Source organism: Rutidosis leptorrhynchoides, chromosome 1 (genome assembly GCF_046630445.1).
Source record: "Rutidosis leptorrhynchoides isolate AG116_Rl617_1_P2 chromosome 1, CSIRO_AGI_Rlap_v1, whole genome shotgun sequence".
NCBI lineage: Eukaryota > Viridiplantae > Streptophyta > Magnoliopsida > Asterales > Asteraceae > Rutidosis > Rutidosis leptorrhynchoides.
Window position 1 is genome coordinate 683310359 of NC_092333.1, and position 19197 is coordinate 683329555.

Here is a 19197-nt window from a genome sequence, read left to right on the forward strand (position 1 = left end):
GTTCTTAAGTTCATGTCTCTAGCGTAGAAATTATGTCACACGTGATGATTTTTCTACTAAAAGTCATACTATCGACATCATCCACAACTTAAGTGGGTCAGCTCAACAATTTCATTTCATACCACCATTTAAAATGATAGAATAAGTACCTTAGAGCTCACTACTTTAAATATAAACTTAATTATGCGTGTCGCTTATGTGATTTGTTCTATACTAAAAGGTGCCGTTTATGTGATTTGTTCTAAACTAAAAGTTGTGTCTTTTTTTCTTTTTAACAGTGATTGGGATCACCTGAGGGGGACTAAACCACCCGTTGCGATCATCTCCGGTTTCGACTATGCCGATGCAGCGATAATAACCCCACCCCCATCGCTGCCCGGGAGGAAACCTTGAAACCGATCCAAAGGCACAGCCAAGTAAAACCCCCCTCCGCTTTACCCCAAACGATATGGTAAATGTGTCATGGGTGGATACTTCATGGCAGAGATGAAATTGTGTTTTTAATATGTAGCCAACGGGGGTCGAACTCCTGACCTCCCCTAAAGGAGGCATGCCACCAACCGCTGGACCACATAAAATCTATCATTCTTGTGGTTTGTAGTTATGTGGATCGTTTTCTCATCAAACGTCCCAAGGGCCAATATTTTTCCCAGTCAATAAATGAGTAAATACATAAAATGTATATACTTTGTTGACTCTGTCATTTTGGGTCTGTCATTTTGGGAGTAAATGGTCGTTTGAGTCGTTGGAAATAAACGAAAGGAAATTCGTTTTTTTATGAAGGATGAAGACGGAAATGCAGAGGCCCACAAAATTAATTTGTGTTAGATATTTGGGACGGTCATGGACTCCAACGAAAATGAATATTTATTTGTTTTATTTTAATACGGAGTCCTAAATTTAAATTTGGTCACGGTACAATTCCATGACTCGTCTTTTTTTTTTTTTTTCCTATTTGTTTGATTTTCATATTGAATTTTAAATTTAATAATTATTATTTTTTAATAAATACGTTTATTTTTAAACTTATGCGGAGTATAAGGTATTAAATTTAATGAATAAATGTATTTAAATAGATACTCCCTCCATCCCAAATTTATTTTGTCCCCAGACAAAAAACGTATAGTTTAAGAAAAAGTACCTGACATATGTACTTTTCTGTTAACTTTTCAGTTTTACCCCTTACATTTTACATATTTTTTTTTGTCTAACATGTATAAAGTAGGAGGGCACAAAAGAAATTTATCACATTATTTTTTTTTTATTTATGTAAGTGAACGATTAATTTGAAACATCTAAAAAATGAATACTGAACCATAGATATAGGAGGGAAGGAGTAATTATTAATTCATTAATAAGTGGGTTTCGATTTTTTATATAAGTATGTGGTTGTTAACATGCGGTCTTTTAAAATGCATTGAGGTTGTGCTGACATCCATTGACCATCAATAAATATATGTAGAACGCGTGTTTCTAAGAGCACTGGGAGTGGTGATCCAGGTCACTTGGCATGTAAGACCTGACTTGCTGAGTCAGAAAAAAGTGGGGAGTGGTGACCTACGTCACTTGGGGTATGTCAGTTTTTATTTTTTATCATTATTTTAATGATTTTAAATATAACATAAATTAATATAATTATAAGAATCAATATAAATAGAAATAACTTCATTAAAAATAAAAATCACACATTACATTAAATAATTAAAAATTATAATTCCTAAAAATAAAAAAATAAAGCAAACATTACAAATATGAGTTGAGTTAGTTGTATATATAGAAGATTAAAAAAAAAAACAACTAGCCCTTATATTCAATTTTTATTTTAATTTTTATATTTTTTTATTAACCATGCAATTAATTGTGTCGCATATGCGACTGACCCGAGGGAAAACGAGCAACAGCGACGCGAACGGGGAGTGGGTGACTAAGTCACTTGGGGTGCGACATGAGGGAGACGGGGTACCACTCCGGGAGCTCTAATCGAAGCATAGCAAACGGCAAAGACTTGTGACAATATGATGAAACATATCAAAGAAACGAGAGGGGTAGTCCACATGTAACCGAAAAATAAGCATATGATTAACCAAAACCACCAAATACCATCAAATCGCCGACCAAACACCAACGAAACCTTAAATTAACTTAAAGAAGCAGGAATCATCAACGACTATCACCGCAAATTACAAGCTATTTCTATTTCTAGACTAGAAGATCATTCAAAACCCCATATATCTAATAGAATACAGGTAACAAATTCCCTTTGGCAGGCCAACATGTAATTACTTTTAGAGAACAAAAGTTATTCTGTCTTATAAACAAAAGTTGGAAAGTTTTATGAGCCACCACTAGTCAACAGGGGCGATTTTATGAAGGGACAAGCTGGGGCAGTCGCGCTCAGTTGATTTGAAATTTTCAGTGTAAAAATTTTAGATTTTTCGACTTTGCCTCCGGTGGATTTTTTTTTTTTCCCCAAAACCTTCAAATTTTGTCCCAAAACCTTCAAATTTTGCCCAAAAACCTTCAAATTTTACCCCAAAACCTTCAAATTTTGCCCACAAACCTTTAAATTTTGCCCCAAAAACTCCATAATTTGCCTAAAAATCTCCATTTTTTTCCCAAAACCTCTATATTTTGCTGAAAAAAAATTGCTACATTTTTATTTTGTATTTTTACCCCCGGTGAAAAAAAATCCTGGTACCGACCTTGCTAGTCAATGATCCGGTCTATTATCTTGTCTTATTATTTACCGAATACGAAGTATATATAAATATAATCAATCATTATAGTATTTATCAATCAACAATCCTTACCTGACACTATGAATGTGACAACTATATATGAACCAATTCCTGTATAGAAACACAACTTTGACCGGTCAACCTCAATAATTTTCTTGACTTTTGAATGCCATAAGCAAAGTATAAAATAAATAATCATTCCACTTAGAGAAAGCAAAGTACCACAATGGAAAAACTAACCATACTCTACCTTTGCTTTCATGCCTTATTTACATGTATCATTGCAACAGACACCCTGACCATAAACCAAACCCTTAAAGATGGTGATACAATTGTCTCATCCCAAAACTACTTCGAGCTCGGGTTCTTTAGCCCGACCAACACGACCCAAGACCGATACTTAGGCATATGGTACAAACAGCTTGCAAACGGACCCGTTATTTGGGTTGCCAATAGAGAAACTCCTATTGGTAACAAATCGGGCGAGCTAACTCTAAACCTTGGAGGTTTATTGGTGCTACGTGACTCGACCACCAACAGAATTATCTGGTCGTCGAATTTAACCAGAAACGCTCCAAACGTGGTGGCCCAGTTATTGGATGACTCAAATTTTATGGTTTTTGATGATCAAAGCGGGCCCGAAAATTACATTTGGCAGAGTTTTGATTATCCAACAGATACGATTATGCCGGATATGAAATTTGGAAGGAATTTAAAAAGAGGTGTAGTTACAAATTATACATCATGGAAGAGTGATGATGATCCTTCAAAGGGACAATATATGATTTATATGGATTTTAATGGGCTCCCACAAATATTTCAAAAAAAAGGTAATGATATTCAATATAGATTAGGATCTTGGAATGGGGTGGCATATAGTGGCAACTCGAATAACCAGCCTAATCCGATTTATCGAAACTGGTATTCTTCTGATGAAAATGAGGTTTCGGCTGTATACGAATTGCTAAACAAGTCGGTTCTTACTAGGTTGACTATAAGTCCAGAAGGAAACATGGGTCAATGGTATTGGGTCAACCGAACGCAAGGATGGGTCATGTATACATCACTAACAACAGATAGTTGTGAACGATTTGAGTTGTGTGGGGTTTATGGTAGTTGTGACATCAATTTGTCTCCTAATTGTGGGTGTTTAAGAGGGTTTGTACCGAAAAGGCCGGATCAATGGGATATAGCCGATTGGTCGAGTGGTTGTCAAAGGGAAATCGCGTTAGATTGTGGTGTTGGTGAAGGGTTTCGGAAGTATTCGTTTATGAAATTACCCGATACTCGAGAATCGTGGTTTGATAGAAGTATGAGTGTGGAGCAATGCAGGGTGAAGTGTAAAAATGAGTGTAATTGTACGGCTTATGCGACTTTGGACATTAGACTTGGTACTGGTTGTTTAATATGGTACAACGAGTTGAACGATATGAGAGTACTTCCAGATAACGGGCAAGACATTTTCATACGGATGTCCGCTATTGAATTAGGTAAAAACCTTTTATATCTTACTGTATGAAAATATATATATTACTCTGTATAAGATTATAACCATGAAATTTTGTATCTTTTGCAGAAAAAGATAAAATTGGTTCAAGAAGTAAGAAGAAAGTTTGGGCCATTGCCATCCCTGTTGCTCTAGGATCAGTCATAACAATAGGACTATGTATTATGATCCTTATTAAAAAGAAGAAGGCAAAAGGTAAACATGATGTGAACCTATTTTCTTTGTTCATATAGCTATTTTGTGTTAATGCAGACTTAGTACTCTGTTTCTATAGGGAGACATATTGTTGAAAAGGACGGTCTATACCTCCCGATGTTCAATTTATCAACATTAAGTGTTGCAACCAACAACTTCTCGGTTGGTAACAAGCTTGGAGAGGGTGGATTTGGGCCGGTTTATAAGGTACCATTCTTTTTTGGATTTTGCTACGACGGCAGTCGTTAACATGCATGAATTCATTGTACATTTGCATAACCGCCATCTGAAAGTCAATCTCAACGTCTATGTACAATATAATTATGCAGGTTAACGACAACTTTAAGGGTTGTTGTTAGCAAAATCATTTTTAGTTAATTTATTGTATTTATTTATTATACTATATACTATGTATTAGAAATAAATAAAGCATACTTGTGTAGGGAGTTCTTGAGGATGGACAAGAAGTTGCAGTCAAACGGCTTTCAATAGGTTCTAATCAAGGGGACGAAGAGTTCAAGAATGAAGTTATCTTCATTTCCAAGCTTCAACATAGAAATCTTGTCAAAATTTTAGGTTATTGCATCGAAGGGGTGGAAAAATTACTAGTTTACGAGTATATGCCTAACAGCAGCCTCGATTTCCTTCTATTTGGTAAGTTAAATGTAAGATATTATATACTACAAGAACAGGTTCCATTCATGGTTTCAAGAAAACCAAGTAACGTATCAATAATATTTTGAACAGATGACACAAAAAGCAAAAGACTTGATTGGCCACAACGATTCCAAATTATCAATGGAATCGCTCGAGGTTTACTATATCTTCATCAAGATTCTCAGCTTTTGATCATCCATAGAGACCTGAAAGCTGCCAACATTTTACTTGATTGTGATATGAACCCGAAGATATCAGATTTTGGCCTTGCAAGAAGCTTTGGAGGAACTGATACCGCCACAAATACTAACAAAGTTGTTGGGACATAGTAAGATTTCATTATTCACAAACACTATTGTATTGTATGACCCATGAAATGATAATGTATAATTTTATAAATCTAACATGTATATAATTTTATGTAGTGGATATATGTCACCAGAGTATGCAGGGGATGGGATCTTTTCAATAAAATCAGATGTATTTAGCTTTGGTGTTTTAATATTGGAGATTGTTAGTGGAAAGAAAAATAGAGGATTTTATGATGAAGCTACATTTCAGAATCTTCTTGGACACGTAAGCAAAATGAACAATTCTACTTGCAGGGTACTAAATAAGTTACAGTTTGATGAAAGTTGTATGTTAATTCAATAATTTCAGGCATGGACACTCTACAAAGAAAAAAAGACTTTGGATTTAGCTGATTCATCATTGGTGAACTCGAACTGTATACATGAGTTGTTGCGGTGTATTCATGTTGCTTTGTTATGTGTTCAGCATAACGCTAATGATAGACCAAATATGTCTGCAGTGGTTACGATGTTGAGTGGTGAAGGTCAATTACCAGATCCTGAACAACCTGGTTTTTACGCTGAAAAAGATGGAAAATTTGGGCCAGAAACTTCATATGGCATACAGACAAAAAGCTCAAACAATGATACAACGTTTATAGATGTGGAGTCTAGATAAAGAAGATAACCATTCTTAAGTATTTGGAGACTGTAGTTATGTACCCAAAAAAGGGAAAAAAGATATTGAGAATTTTGAACACAATTTTATTTTATGCATTGACTTACTAGTTAGCCTGATATTTAAAGACCATCAGCTAGAATTTAACATCCAAGCCCATTTCCAACTCAAGCCTATGACCAAATCAGAAGCAGACCTTTTTGTACTATAAACATGAAGTGGGATTGAGTATTAGTATTGTTGTAGTTGTAATTTAGATTTAGACTGTTGTATTCTGGAAGATTATTGATTATAAAAAGTGCATTATAATTATAATATCATTTTAACTCTTTATCTTTATATCAAAATTTTGACTTTAACTATTTATATTACGAGTAATATGATGATTTTTCTTTCTACTTCCGTACTTCTGTTAATAATTTTATCATCATTATTAATCGATGTTAAATTTTCACTTTACCTTACCAAATACTCCTTCCGTCACATTTTTACTGCCTATCTTATCTTATTAGTTCATGTTTGTTCGGGAAAAAGAAAATCCACTTATATAAAATAGCTATTAAAAATCATTTAACTGATTAAGGAATATAAAAAAACAAACTCACAAACATAAAATGAATACATGCATATTAACTACGTGAACACACAAAATAACAAATATACCACCATTGCCCAACCCCCAAAACAACTAAAGTTGTATTTGTTTACTTCTTAATTAACAGCTTTCACTATACCATTCGGCATTCAACACGTTTGTTACGTTTATTTCTTACCTCTGAATAATATATGACGCTAAATAATTCAGCATTCAGTGCTGAACCATTTAGAGTAAAAACACTCTCTTGACCATTAAGCACCTAAATTTTCAGTAATATTTTCCTCAAATCGTACCCATAACACATATTAATAATGTAATTTTACCAGATTCATATGTCATTCAAAATGATTATCAAACACCTTATATTCAAAATGATTATCAAACAGTTTATTTTCATACAGAACTAAGTTTATTCAAAACCTTAAAACCATTCAAATTATAAACCAATCAACTCTAAATCATTCAGTTTTAGCAAACCCAGCCTAAGCCTAAAAAACAACAAGCAACTCTTCAAATCTATACAAAGAGTATAAGTGAGGATAACCCACGAATAAGAAGTTTACGTAGACTTTTATATCGCTTACAAAAACAGAATATTAAAAAGATGTCATCAATAATTTAACATGAAAAAAGTCAGCACAAATCAACAGCATATAAAACCAAAAAAATGGCAAAACACTAGCTGGTACACAATTAACACATAGGTATATTACATTATTTCACATTGTTGTCACACAGAAGCCAGTCACACAACTGGCAGACACAATACTTACTCATTATAAAACTAGCACAATTTTTTCTACCATAAACAAATCTCATGTATCATACCAAATTCAAACACAAGAGAGAAAAAATTGACTACTTAAGTTCACCTCGACTTTGCAGACTGCAATGCCTTCTGACCATCCTGCACGTTGTAAATAAAGAGATTAAGTAGGCTTATATGACTAACAAATATATTCAGAAAACTTCAAAGCGTATGAATACAGGTATATTGTCCTGCACACGCCCCCACTGATGCCATGCTAGTGGGTATGAAGCTTCAAAGTTCATAAACAAGTCAAAACATGTAAATTTGAACAAATTGAAACGGGTACTTGGCCCATAATATTGCCATTAAAAGAGTTACTTACTTCTATCCACAAAAAGAGTTGTAAGAATATAGTTATTGTAAATTAATATCTATTAATACTATATATACTCGGGTACATTTTAAAAACTATCTTGATTTTGATTTGCACCACTTGTCGAATTAGACAAAACGACACTCCTCAACCTATCCATAAGTAATTGGGTCAAATATGCCACTTACTAATGCAATCCACTTTCGATTATGACATTATGTGAATCCTTACCTTTAAACGGAAGAACCACACAAAACCATTCCATCGAGCTCCTGCCAACAGACAAATGCAGAAAGTTAGAAAAACCAATAATATAAGATAACCAAACAGCAACTCCAGACCTGGCTTTGAAATTAAATTAACTAATTACATATATACAAATTCTCAATAACTTTAGAACTAACTTTCTAATAATGGCAATATATGACATAGGGGTAAGCTTCACAGCTTACAACTTTTTCATGAATATGAAGCAGGTAATTGATGATAAGATCACAAGAATGTAGATAATTCATCATCGTAGCTAGACGAATGAGTAAGTGGCAGTTTTGATCAATTACGATCAGTACTGCAAATGGCAAATTATTTCTACTTGTTTCACCATTCGTGCATAAATGACATAGCACGCTTTTCTATTGCAGCATAAAACATTGGCATACTCTAAATCTATCATCCATAAACTGAAATAAAAGAAAGATAATATAGTTTGCAATCTTTTTGAGTATAGGTTGACTAGTTTCCTTGTTTATCTTGTTTCTAGCATAAACAGCATAGTTAGAGGGTATTAGTCATCAAAAACAAGGAACAAGATTATTTAATCTTTAATCTGTCACAAGTATAACTGATATGACTTCCTAAGCAGAAAACATGAAAAACCGCCCATAACTCAGGCCACAAAAACAGATAACCGCCAACCACAATCCTTGACACCAAGTTGCAATTATAAGCTTTTAAAAAGTAAGCAGAATACCAAAATATGTAATTCATACCAAAATAACTATAATTTGAAAATTTCATGGACGTCACAAATAGAATCGTTCAAACTTTCTACAAACTAAAAAATATGTAATTCATACCAAAATAACTATAATTTGAAAATTTCATGGACGTCACAAATAGAATCGTTCAAACTTTCTACAAACTAAAAAATATGTTCTCGCATCAAGAAAGGCAATAACGAACTATTGTAAAACGAATATGCATCATATATCACCTATACAAGAATGCCAATATCAAACCAGGCATTTAAATCTCAACACCAACTAATTAATGCATTAAAATAACAATCTTATTAACACATCACAACCATAATGTCAATACATAAACAGTAAATCAAACACTCATATATATATATTGATAACAAAAGTACTAACATTTCTTCTCATCAGTAGCATCATGAAACTCAGATTCATCATCTTCATCATCAGCATCAGCTGTAGCAACCGAAACAATCGGTTCACCTGGTGCAGCACCAGCATCTTTTTCATCAGGATACCTAACAACAACAACTGGACACACACAATGACGCACACAGTAATCACTAACACTTCCTAGCCTTCCATCACTCCCTCGTTTTGTCGCACCAAAACCTCGGCTTCCCATAATCACAGCACTTAACCCTAACCTCTCAACTTCCAAACAAAGCCTCTCTTTCATATCATGATCCTTAACAATATGGATTTTATACGGTATGTGCGCGTCCACAAGAGGCTGTGCTAAGTCCGCAGATTTAGTAGTAGTAAAAGTATCAAAATCATCTTCTAATTTTGACTTGGTATCTTCATTATCCGTATCGACGATTGATAGGTCAACGGAGCCCCAATCGGCGCCGTAGAGGACGGAAGTAGGACGGACGTGGATCAGGATCACGGCGTCACCGGGACGGAGGTACTGATGGACCGCCCACTTGACGGCAAAAGCACTCTCGTCACTGAGATCTACGGCGATGCCAATACGGCGTTGGGCGCCGGCGGTAGGGGTTTCGGTGGCGGAAGGATTGGCAGTTGGACGGAAACGAGGAGAAGATGATTTGACTTTGATGGCGGCGAGGGAAGGTAAGTCGGAATCTGGTAGGGGTTTTGAGGGTTGCATTGTTGTTGAAATTAGGGCTTGACAGTAGGTTGAAATTAAAGAATTTTGCGAGTGGATCGGTGGAAGTGTTTTTTGGTGGTTTTATTATGCGAAAGAGATGCCGTAAATAATTGGGGGGTTTCAGGGCAGGGTTATTCGGGTCGGATACGACTTTTTTTGAAAAATGTGTTCACGTATAATTTTAAATTTAATTTAGGTTTAAATAAATAACCAAATTGACTTTCAATTAATTCAAACTCCAACGCGTTTTATTAACTCAAATCTATATTATAACTATGTCAAAAGTTGTACTTTGTTTGTCAAATGTGTTTTCTTTAAAATTCATGAGATCCACACTGAAAGAGTCAAATGTCAAAAAAGTATATTCATCACATCTCCACACATGTGACAAGAGTAATCATCATCTCACTACAGCATGAATTTTAATTCTTGTCGCGAGTGGAGATTGAACATGCGCCTATTTTATATTAAAGTTTTCACATGACAAGTCACAGCTTCAAATTATCGAGTACCACTGTGCTATTGCTAAATTAGTTATATACAATTGAACTAGACTCTAACTACATTAAGCAAATTCTAATTACTAAAAATAAACAATTGAAATATTATAACCCACTTCTTCGCATAACACAAATTGAGATCCTCATTAGACACTAAATCTTCACCATGCGTTTGAGAACAAGAACTTGTAACAACCTAATTAAAGTGTACCCTATAACACGTATGAAGCCCAAAAAAACTATGATCATCGATCCCACCAAAACACCTACAAATAATATAAGGGCGAAACACCTGGAACCGAAAATACTGAAACTCACACCATTAAAAGCTGACATAAATTAAATATCTTCAAAGACATTCAACTCCACCTAAATTTCAATAGATAGAAACCTCAAAACAAAATTATAGTCACTAAGACGGAAACACATTCAACGTGAAAAAAATAAATTGTCAATGTGGCCAAATAAATCTAACTGATTTGTAATTATAAATAAGTAAAACTAATACAAATAGATAAACTCAAAAAAATCATTGTTTCTTATAAGTTTAGCTATGGTTATTTTTGTCCGGGTGTAAATTTTTGAATCCATTCAATTTTTTTCCATCGTTAGCAAATGGCAAAAATAATGCAAAGTTTAGCGTTTGTTTACCTCTTAATGGAATTGTTCAACAATGAATACTGATTCATTCTTCATTCAGCGCGTTGTTTCTGACATCTGAATGACATATGATGCTGAATGGTTCAACATTTAGTGCTGAACCATTCAGAGTTGAAACACTCTTAACCATTACTGAGTTGAAATTTTATGTAATATTCTTCTAATTCGTACCCTGAACACTTATCAAATAAATATATTGAAGTTTTGGTTAATGCTAGTCGATAATAAGTTGATTTAATCAATTCATATTGTTTATCTAAAATGATTATCAAGCAGCATATTGTCACTCAGAACTAAATCCATTCAGAACCTCTTAATCGTTCAGATTATGAATCATTTAGTGCTTAATCGTTCAGATTATCAAACGCATTCTAAAAGAAAACGTTCTCAACCAAAGTACAACAAGTGAATGAAAATGCTCGAAGTTAGAAAGCGAGAGCAAACTATAACTATTTAATACCGAACCTCAACTACACTAAAAAAAGAAATCACAAATCGAACAAATCTAAACTGAGAAAATAAGACACAAAATACCACGACCAAAACGCGCTCCATTTATACCTACGAACACAAAACACTCGAAAGCAACAAATCGACGAAACAATACTACCACCGAACTATGGAGCTTCTGTTGGTGTGCGAAGCGAGTTAAACAAGAATTCGGTTCAACAGACAAGGCGCGCCGCGGCCTATCCTAGGCGCGACGCGGCCTAGAGTGTGAACAGGGGGCGAGCTGAAGGAAAACTTCTGTTTTGGATTCTGCCTTGGAGGCGCGGTGCGGCTATCCCTGGCGCGACGCGGTTTCGTCTGCGAGGAAGTTTCCAAAATCGAGTTTTCTTGTTCCCAAAGCTATTTCTTTGTTTAGTTTTTACCTATTTAAGCATCTTATTGTAACCCATACATGTATCCACGAATTTTATCAATAAAGAACTCTCTTTGGTGGCCGAGGATTAAAGTAAACATTCGTGATTACATATAACCTCGTTAAATTCTCTTGTCTTTATCGTTTTTGCTAGTTTTTTCGTATACATCAACTATTTTCGTTTATTGAAAGTGGGTTTGATAACCTAGGGTTATCAAGTCTTGTTAGGGCTCACGTGCTTCATTCCTAACAAGTGGTATCAGAGCTTCGGTTCGGTTTCACGGGAACAATGGCGGAAAAGAGTGATGTGAAGATTGATAAGTTTGATGGGAATGATTTTAGATTTTAGAAGATTCAAATAGAAGATGTGTTCTATCAAAAGAAGCTTTACCAACCGTTGAAGGGTGTTAAACCGGAAGAGATGACTCAAGGAGAGTGGGAGTTGTTGGATAGGCAAGCCCTAGGAGTTGTACGACTTTCTCTGGCCAAGAACATTGCTTACAACATCGTGGGTGAAACCACAATGGCAGGATTGCTTGCGGCTTTATCTAACATGTATGAAAAGCCATCCGCTTTGAATAAAGTTTTCTTGATTCGGCTATTGGTGAAAGCCAGGATGATAGAGGGTTCCTCGGCGGCGGATCATGTTAACGAATTTAATTCGATTTTAACACAGTTGAAATCGGTGAATATTAAATTCGATGATGAGCTTGAGGCATTGTTTTTGCTATCTTCATTGCCTGATAGTTGAGCCGGTACGGTTACGGCGGTTAGTGGTTCAACCGGAACTACTAAGTTAACTTTTGAAGGAATCCGGGATTTGATTCTTAGCGAAGGTATTTGTAGGAAAGACTCGAATGGAAGTACGGGTTCGTTTCTTAGTGTTACTCGGGGAAGAGCTAGGTCAAGAAGTCCGTCAAAGAGCAAGAACGTGGTGTGTTGGAATTGTCAACAAGTTGGTCACTATAAGTAAAAGTGCCCGAGTCTTAAGTAGGGTGGGAGCGTATCGACTATGGTGATCGAAGATGCGTTGATGTGCCAAAAAGAGGTTCTTGACGAATCTTGGGTTTTAGATTCGGGTGCCTCGTATCATGTTACCCCATACATGAACGAGATGGTGAACTTCAAGGAATACTCCGGTAAGGTTCGAGTTGCGAATGAGAGTATACTTGATATTGCGGGTATTAGTGATCTCATGGTTAGACACTTGAATTATGCTTGGATCTTGAGAAATGTGCGGTTCGTTCCAAAGCTTAAGAGTCGGTTGATTTTGGTTGGGCAATTGGATGACGATAATTGTCATGTCCTAGTTGGAGATCAAAAGTGGGTAGTGTTTAAGGGAGATTATGTAGTTGCTCGCGGATTTAAAAGGGGACCCATGTTTGTAATAACCTGGAAAATTTCGACTAAATTTAAACCAAACTCTCGATACGATTTAAATTATTTGACACGTTAAGCAAAGTCTGTTAGGTTGAGTTTCAAAAATTTTTGAACTGTTTCATATATCCATTTGACCTTCGACTGTTTCCGACGATTCACGAACAATTGTGTGTAAATATATATATATATATATATATATATATATATATATATATATATATATATATATATATATATATATATATATATATATATATATATATATATATATATATATATATATATATATATATATGAAGTTTGATACGCATAATTTGTTATATTAATATCATTATTATTATGACTGAGATTAATAAAATTATTATAAGTAATGTTACTTTTACAACTTATTATTATCATTAATGTTATTATTATTATTAATAATATTAATAGCATTATTATTAATAAATATCCTCATTCTTGTTATTTATATTATTATTATTATTATTTTTATTAATAATATTAAAAGAATAATTATTATTAATATATATTTATATTTATTATTAATATTAATTATACATATAAAATTCATACTGAGAGATACCAGAATTCGTTTCCCTTCAACATCAACTTTATAAATTTTTGTTTCTGTCTCTGAATTGGTTACAAATCGAATTGAATCACAGGTACACAACAAAATCTGATAGGATCAAAATCAGATATAATAATTCAGTAAGATACAAAATATGTTAGATATTAATCAGATAAAGGAATTGAATTATGTTTCATATCACAATCAGAATTCATATTTTTCTTCCATTTGATCCTGCTCACGATTCTGTAATCCGTCGACTGTCCTTCTTTCCCCTACTCAAGATTCTTGGACGACTTCAATTAAACACTACAAAACAATTTCAATCGAATTTTGTTAGCCATCCTTATCTATTGTTTATTTTCTTTATTCTCTTGATTGAAATTCATGTACTTCTTGTCTGCAATCCGCTACCAGTCGAAATCAAACCTCATTAGAAACAAAATCTGTCAGAAATAAATATCAAATAAGTGTATGAATTTGTTACCACTCATATTCAACTTGTATATATATGTTTTTTTATCTGTACCCGATTAATTCTTCTGTCGATCCAATCAAAGCTACGAAACAAACTGTAATCGAATCTTGTGTTGTATATATCGTACGAATCTGTTACACTTCACTATCTGCTTTATTTTTCTTGTTTGTTTCTCCCTGACTCGAATATTGATGTCGACCATAGCTGCACAATAAACCAAATCGATCGTACATTTGAGTTCTAATACAATCATTCAAATGCACAATATATATATCCGCTACTGCAATTGGTAAAAATAAAAATAGAGATATTAAGATACATACACATATATTACTTACACATATATAAACACCCACCTCGGGTATCACCTTCAATATTCGATCAACAACCTACAACCTTTATAATCACCAAATCAAAACTCAATGATCATCTTCTTCTATCTCTTTCTGTTTGCATTCGAATATCATCTCCAACCTTTAAACAACTACCACAAACTACCATCTAAGAACACCCATAATCATCGTCATCTTTAACCACCACAAAACGCCACTCTCTCTACTCTATCTCTCTCTCTCTCCACTTTCTTCTTCCTCTTCTTCGTAGACCATCAACCACTACACTTGATCACCCAAAAGCAACCCACAACTTAATCATACAACCATCGTAAACTGCCATTCCTTATGATCATTTCCTGTTTAGTTGTTAACCCAGAGCTGAGACCTCCTTTGTCCTTATTTTATGCTCGATGAACCTCCTTCAAGACCCACAAAAACTAGATGCTACTACACCCATTTTTCTGTTTCTATTAGTTGATAAAAACCACAACCATAGGCCAACTAAACCCTTACCACTGCAACCACCATTTTTTTTTTTTGCTATTACTTTGTTGCGTTAACTGCTACTGCTATCATACGATGCTGTATGCTTCTACAATTTCTGTTCAGCAAAAAAAAAAAAAGGAAAACAAGATAGAATCAAGTAATGAAATTAATTGTTTGGAGTTGCTTTACGAATAAAAGAAGAGGAGAGGGAGGTTATTATATGAACGTGTTCTTGGATTCTCAATCCCATGCTCACCATCTAAATTATTGCTAATACTTGATTGGTTATTCTTTGCTTTGCTGCTAATTTTTAACCACCCCACTTATATAAAGAATTCAATTACCATTTCGTTCCTTTTTCTTTTTGACTGAACATTAGAAAAGTGATAACCCCACTATGAAATTTTATGATTTCATAATACAGCTACGCGTTTCTTTTTTTTCTTGTAACCGACAGACATCAAACTAAAAACCCCATAATCCACGATTTATTTGATACGGTACAAGATAGCAGGCCTTTGGAAATCATTGACTATGGGCCGTAAACTTGTTTGTTATTGGGTTACTTATCTCTTGGGCCTTAGTGGGCTACGGGATCAACCTACAAAACCTGCAAACCATTGATTAACCAGCGCTGTAAATAAAATAATAACAACGATGAGGCTGGAGGAAAGTTTATCATGAGGGTGATCATGTGGTGACATGAATGAGGTTTATGATGTTGATATAGATGATGAGGTTTATGATAAACGAAAGTGAATGATGAATGATGTTGTTAATGTGAAAGACGATGATTAACTCAAACAATCACCATGTACCTGCAACTAGTACTGTTGATGATTTCTTTCTGGTTCGACTGATACCTCAACCAAAACCATTGTTGTTTCTTTCTATTCCTGGTTAAGATCGAACCCTACAACTCCCAACTACTTTAAAATTCGCTAGCCATTTAATAAACCTAAATCAAAATTTGACTACAAACAAAATTGGACTTATTTAATTTGGGCCGCAGGCCACTAAACCAAGAATTTGGTTATGTCTTAGGCCTTTAAGGTAATTCTTGTTGGACGAATTATGACGATGGGTATGAAGAAGAAAACAGACGGATATAATGGTTAAAACGATTTAGGGAATTAATTATAACAGAAAAGCTAGGCAGAGCAGACAGTTGGGAGTGTTTGTGTGTAACGAGAGGTCTTGGGTTCGAGCCCGGGCATAGGCATTTATTTTTGGAACTTTTTCTTGAGAGGTATCTATTATTATCACTCTTATTATTATTAATATTATTATTATTATTATTATTATTATTATTATTATTATTATTATTATTATTATTATTATTATAATACTAAAATCAATATTAGTTATTATTATCATTAACATTAATTTTATTATCATTATTATTATATGGTATTATTATTACTACGAATAAAATGCCTATTTTTATTATCAAAATTATTAATACCATTAGTAAATATAATTATTATTATTATTATTATCATCATCATTATTATTATTATTATTATTATAATTATTATTGTTAATATTTCAAAAGAATACAACACTTTATTCATTATCATTATTAATATTATTTTATCAGGTAAATACTTATATATAAAACATATATAAAAGTATATAAATATATAACAATTGAAATAATATACAACTTGTTCGATTACGATTATATGTTTTAATAAATATAATTGATATTGGTTCGTGAATCCAAGGCCAACCCTGCATTGTTCAGTTCCGTCGTATGCATATTTTTACTACAAAATATCGTATTGTGAGTTCATTTGATTCCCTTTTACTCTTTATATTTTTGGGACTGAGAATACATGCGCTGTTTTTACAACTGTTTTATTAAATGCCTTTGAAATCTATATTTTTGAACTAAGAATACATGAGATGCTTTTATAAATGTTTGACGAGATAGACACAAGCAAAACATTTCTCGAATGAATTATTATACAGACAGAGGTTCTGTTGATTATTATTGAATTAGTTGGACGTTATAATTGCCACTAATTGATGTGAATATTACCCCTTTATTATTATAGCTTGGTAACCTAAGAATTAGGAAATGGGTATGGCCCCTAATTCACGCGAATCCTAAAGGTAGCTACCGGGTTTAACACCCTCACCCAGAATGTTCACTAGACAGAAGAGCTAGTGGACGTGGTGTTTAGTACTTCAAGGTTTATATATTATTACAGACTGAAAGTTCTGTTTATTTTGGGGATATGATTGATGCGCATTAAATGTTAAGGTCGGTTACCAAGCTAAGCAAAGAAAGCAAATTGAATGTTATATATTGAGAGAATGATTTTTATACACAGGTTATGTGTATGATATTTTGTACACGAGATATGTGTATGTAACAGACTGAAACCCGGGCTAGTTGTAAGTTGCCTATTTTGCCCTTAGGGTTTGTGCTTAGTCTTAAGTGCTTTTATTTTAATTATTTTATTAGTGTTTTATTATAATTGTGTTGTGACCAGTTTGTGACAAGGGTCCCAGAACAGGTTGGTTTATTTAATTTGAACTCCGTTAGGACCACCTAAGGAGATACGAAAGGTTATCAGATAAGATAACTGGTAAATACCCGTGTGTTGTGGGGTATGGGTTTTAATACCCACTTAAGAGTGTAAACTGCTTCTATTTTCTCATTTCTCGACTTTTCTCAAACAAGTACGTACCAAACTTATCTCATCTCAAACCCTAATTGATCTAAGTCTTAAATTGGATTATGAGGCTTTAAGGATTGATTCATATCATCCTTGTGATCATTTATCCAGGTTTGTTAGCTTGAATTCGTGCTTTAATTCATAGAAATTGGGTTTTGGGTGTAAATGGGTTTTTGATGAATTTTGAGCTTGAATCTTCATATTATGTGTTTGTATGTGTTAATTGATGTTAGAAATAGGTTGTATATATGTTTAGTAGCTTCCATGTGCTTCAAATTTGATCAAAATCGCTCAAAAATCGAGTTTTTGGGGAAAAAATCACGAAATCAGCGAATGTGTTCGAACCAGTTGCTACAGTATTTTGCTACAGTACCCGAGTTGCTACAGTGCCCGAGTTGCTACAGTTCCTGAGTTGCTACAGTGTCGCTATTTGCTACAGCACCGAGTTGCTACAGTGTTTGGTATTTGCTACAGTGTCACTATTGCTACAGTACCCGAGTTGCTACAGTGCCCGAGTTATTACAGTGTCGCTATTTGCTACAGTACCGAGTTGCTACAGTACCACTATTTGCTACAGTACTTTTATGAAATTGAAACAGGCGTAACTTTCAAAACGTAACTCCGTTTTTGATGAATAAACTATCGTTAGAATCGTAATAAAGAATACTTTTCAATGGTGAACTTTTAAGAAACTAGATCAAATTGTTTTTAGGCCGGAAAAGGAGTTTTAGTGTGTATGTCATGTTTTGCACGCACCTGTATGCCATTATTGAATGGAGTCATGATGTAGACTCATAAAATTATGAATATATGGTGTTATGACCTAGTTAATTGTATGAAATGATTATATTATTTATTGGATATGTACATTAACTTTGTTTGTGTTGTTCTCAGGTTATAAGGACAAGGAGGAAGCTCAGAAATAATAACTGAGCAGTTGCTGGTAATTGGTGAGTGGGTCTATCTCCGGATAGAGTTTAAGTAGCATATCATGCTACTATGGTTGACTCTTTTACCATGCATAGTGTAGAAATTTCCATGTTAGAATAATATAGTATGCCTGATGTTGTATGTGATTTATGTGTACACTGTGTGAATGGCACCAGTCGGGCTTAGGGAGACTGGGGACTCGAGACCGTGCCTAGGAGAGGTTAGAGTCCGTATGAGGTCAACCGTGCCTAGGGGAGGTTGGGTCCATAGGCTACTGATTTTAGAGTATAGTGTGAACGATGCATCCCCTGCATCTGGATAACTATACTGTGAATTGAGTAGCAGGGACTATCGGTAGACTCAAGTCCGATCAGCTAAGAGTCGTGTGCTCGTACAAGCCGTCGATCCTCGTATTGTCTTATTGTATGC

General features: G+C 34.2%; 2 protein-coding genes across 2 annotated transcripts; one reads left to right on the forward strand and one right to left on the reverse strand.

Annotated features, from left to right (window-relative positions):
* Positions 1–2964: 2964 nt before the first annotated feature.
* LOC139852132 (G-type lectin S-receptor-like serine/threonine-protein kinase At4g27290) lies at positions 2965–6363 on the forward strand. The gene is made up of 7 exons (XM_071841358.1): positions 2965–4228; positions 4315–4440; positions 4520–4647; positions 4884–5094; positions 5188–5425; positions 5523–5673; positions 5758–6363. Exons 1-7 carry the CDS (start codon positions 2965–2967, stop codon positions 6064–6066), a joined length of 2427 nt encoding a protein of 808 aa, XP_071697459.1. The 3' UTR covers positions 6067–6363.
* Positions 6364–7350: 987 nt separating this feature from the next.
* Positions 7351–10005, reverse strand: LOC139886026 (universal stress protein PHOS34-like). Its single transcript, XM_071869765.1, has 3 exons — positions 9162–10005; positions 8020–8060; positions 7351–7571 (listed from the first exon to the last, which is right to left on the reverse strand). Coding segments are annotated over exons 1-2 (720 nt in total). The 5' UTR covers positions 9880–10005; the 3' UTR covers positions 7351–7571; positions 8020–8058.
* Between the last annotated feature and the right edge of the window lie 9192 nt (positions 10006–19197).

Bases quoted from the DNA above. Each gene is read 5' to 3' on its own strand.
- LOC139852132 (XM_071841358.1), top strand. From the start codon at position 2,965: ATGGAAAAACTAACCATACTCTACCTTTGCTTTCATGCCTTATTTACA. The intron at 4,648-4,883 runs GTACCATTCTTT...ATACTTGTGTAG, and splicing joins GATTTGGGCCGGTTTATAAG to GGAGTTCTTGAGGATGGACA. The intron at 5,095-5,187 runs GTAAGTTAAATG...TATTTTGAACAG, and splicing joins CCTCGATTTCCTTCTATTTG to ATGACACAAAAAGCAAAAGA.
- LOC139886026 (XM_071869765.1), bottom strand. From the start codon at position 9,879: ATGCAACCCTCAAAACCCCTACCAGATTCCGACTTACCTTCCCTCGCC.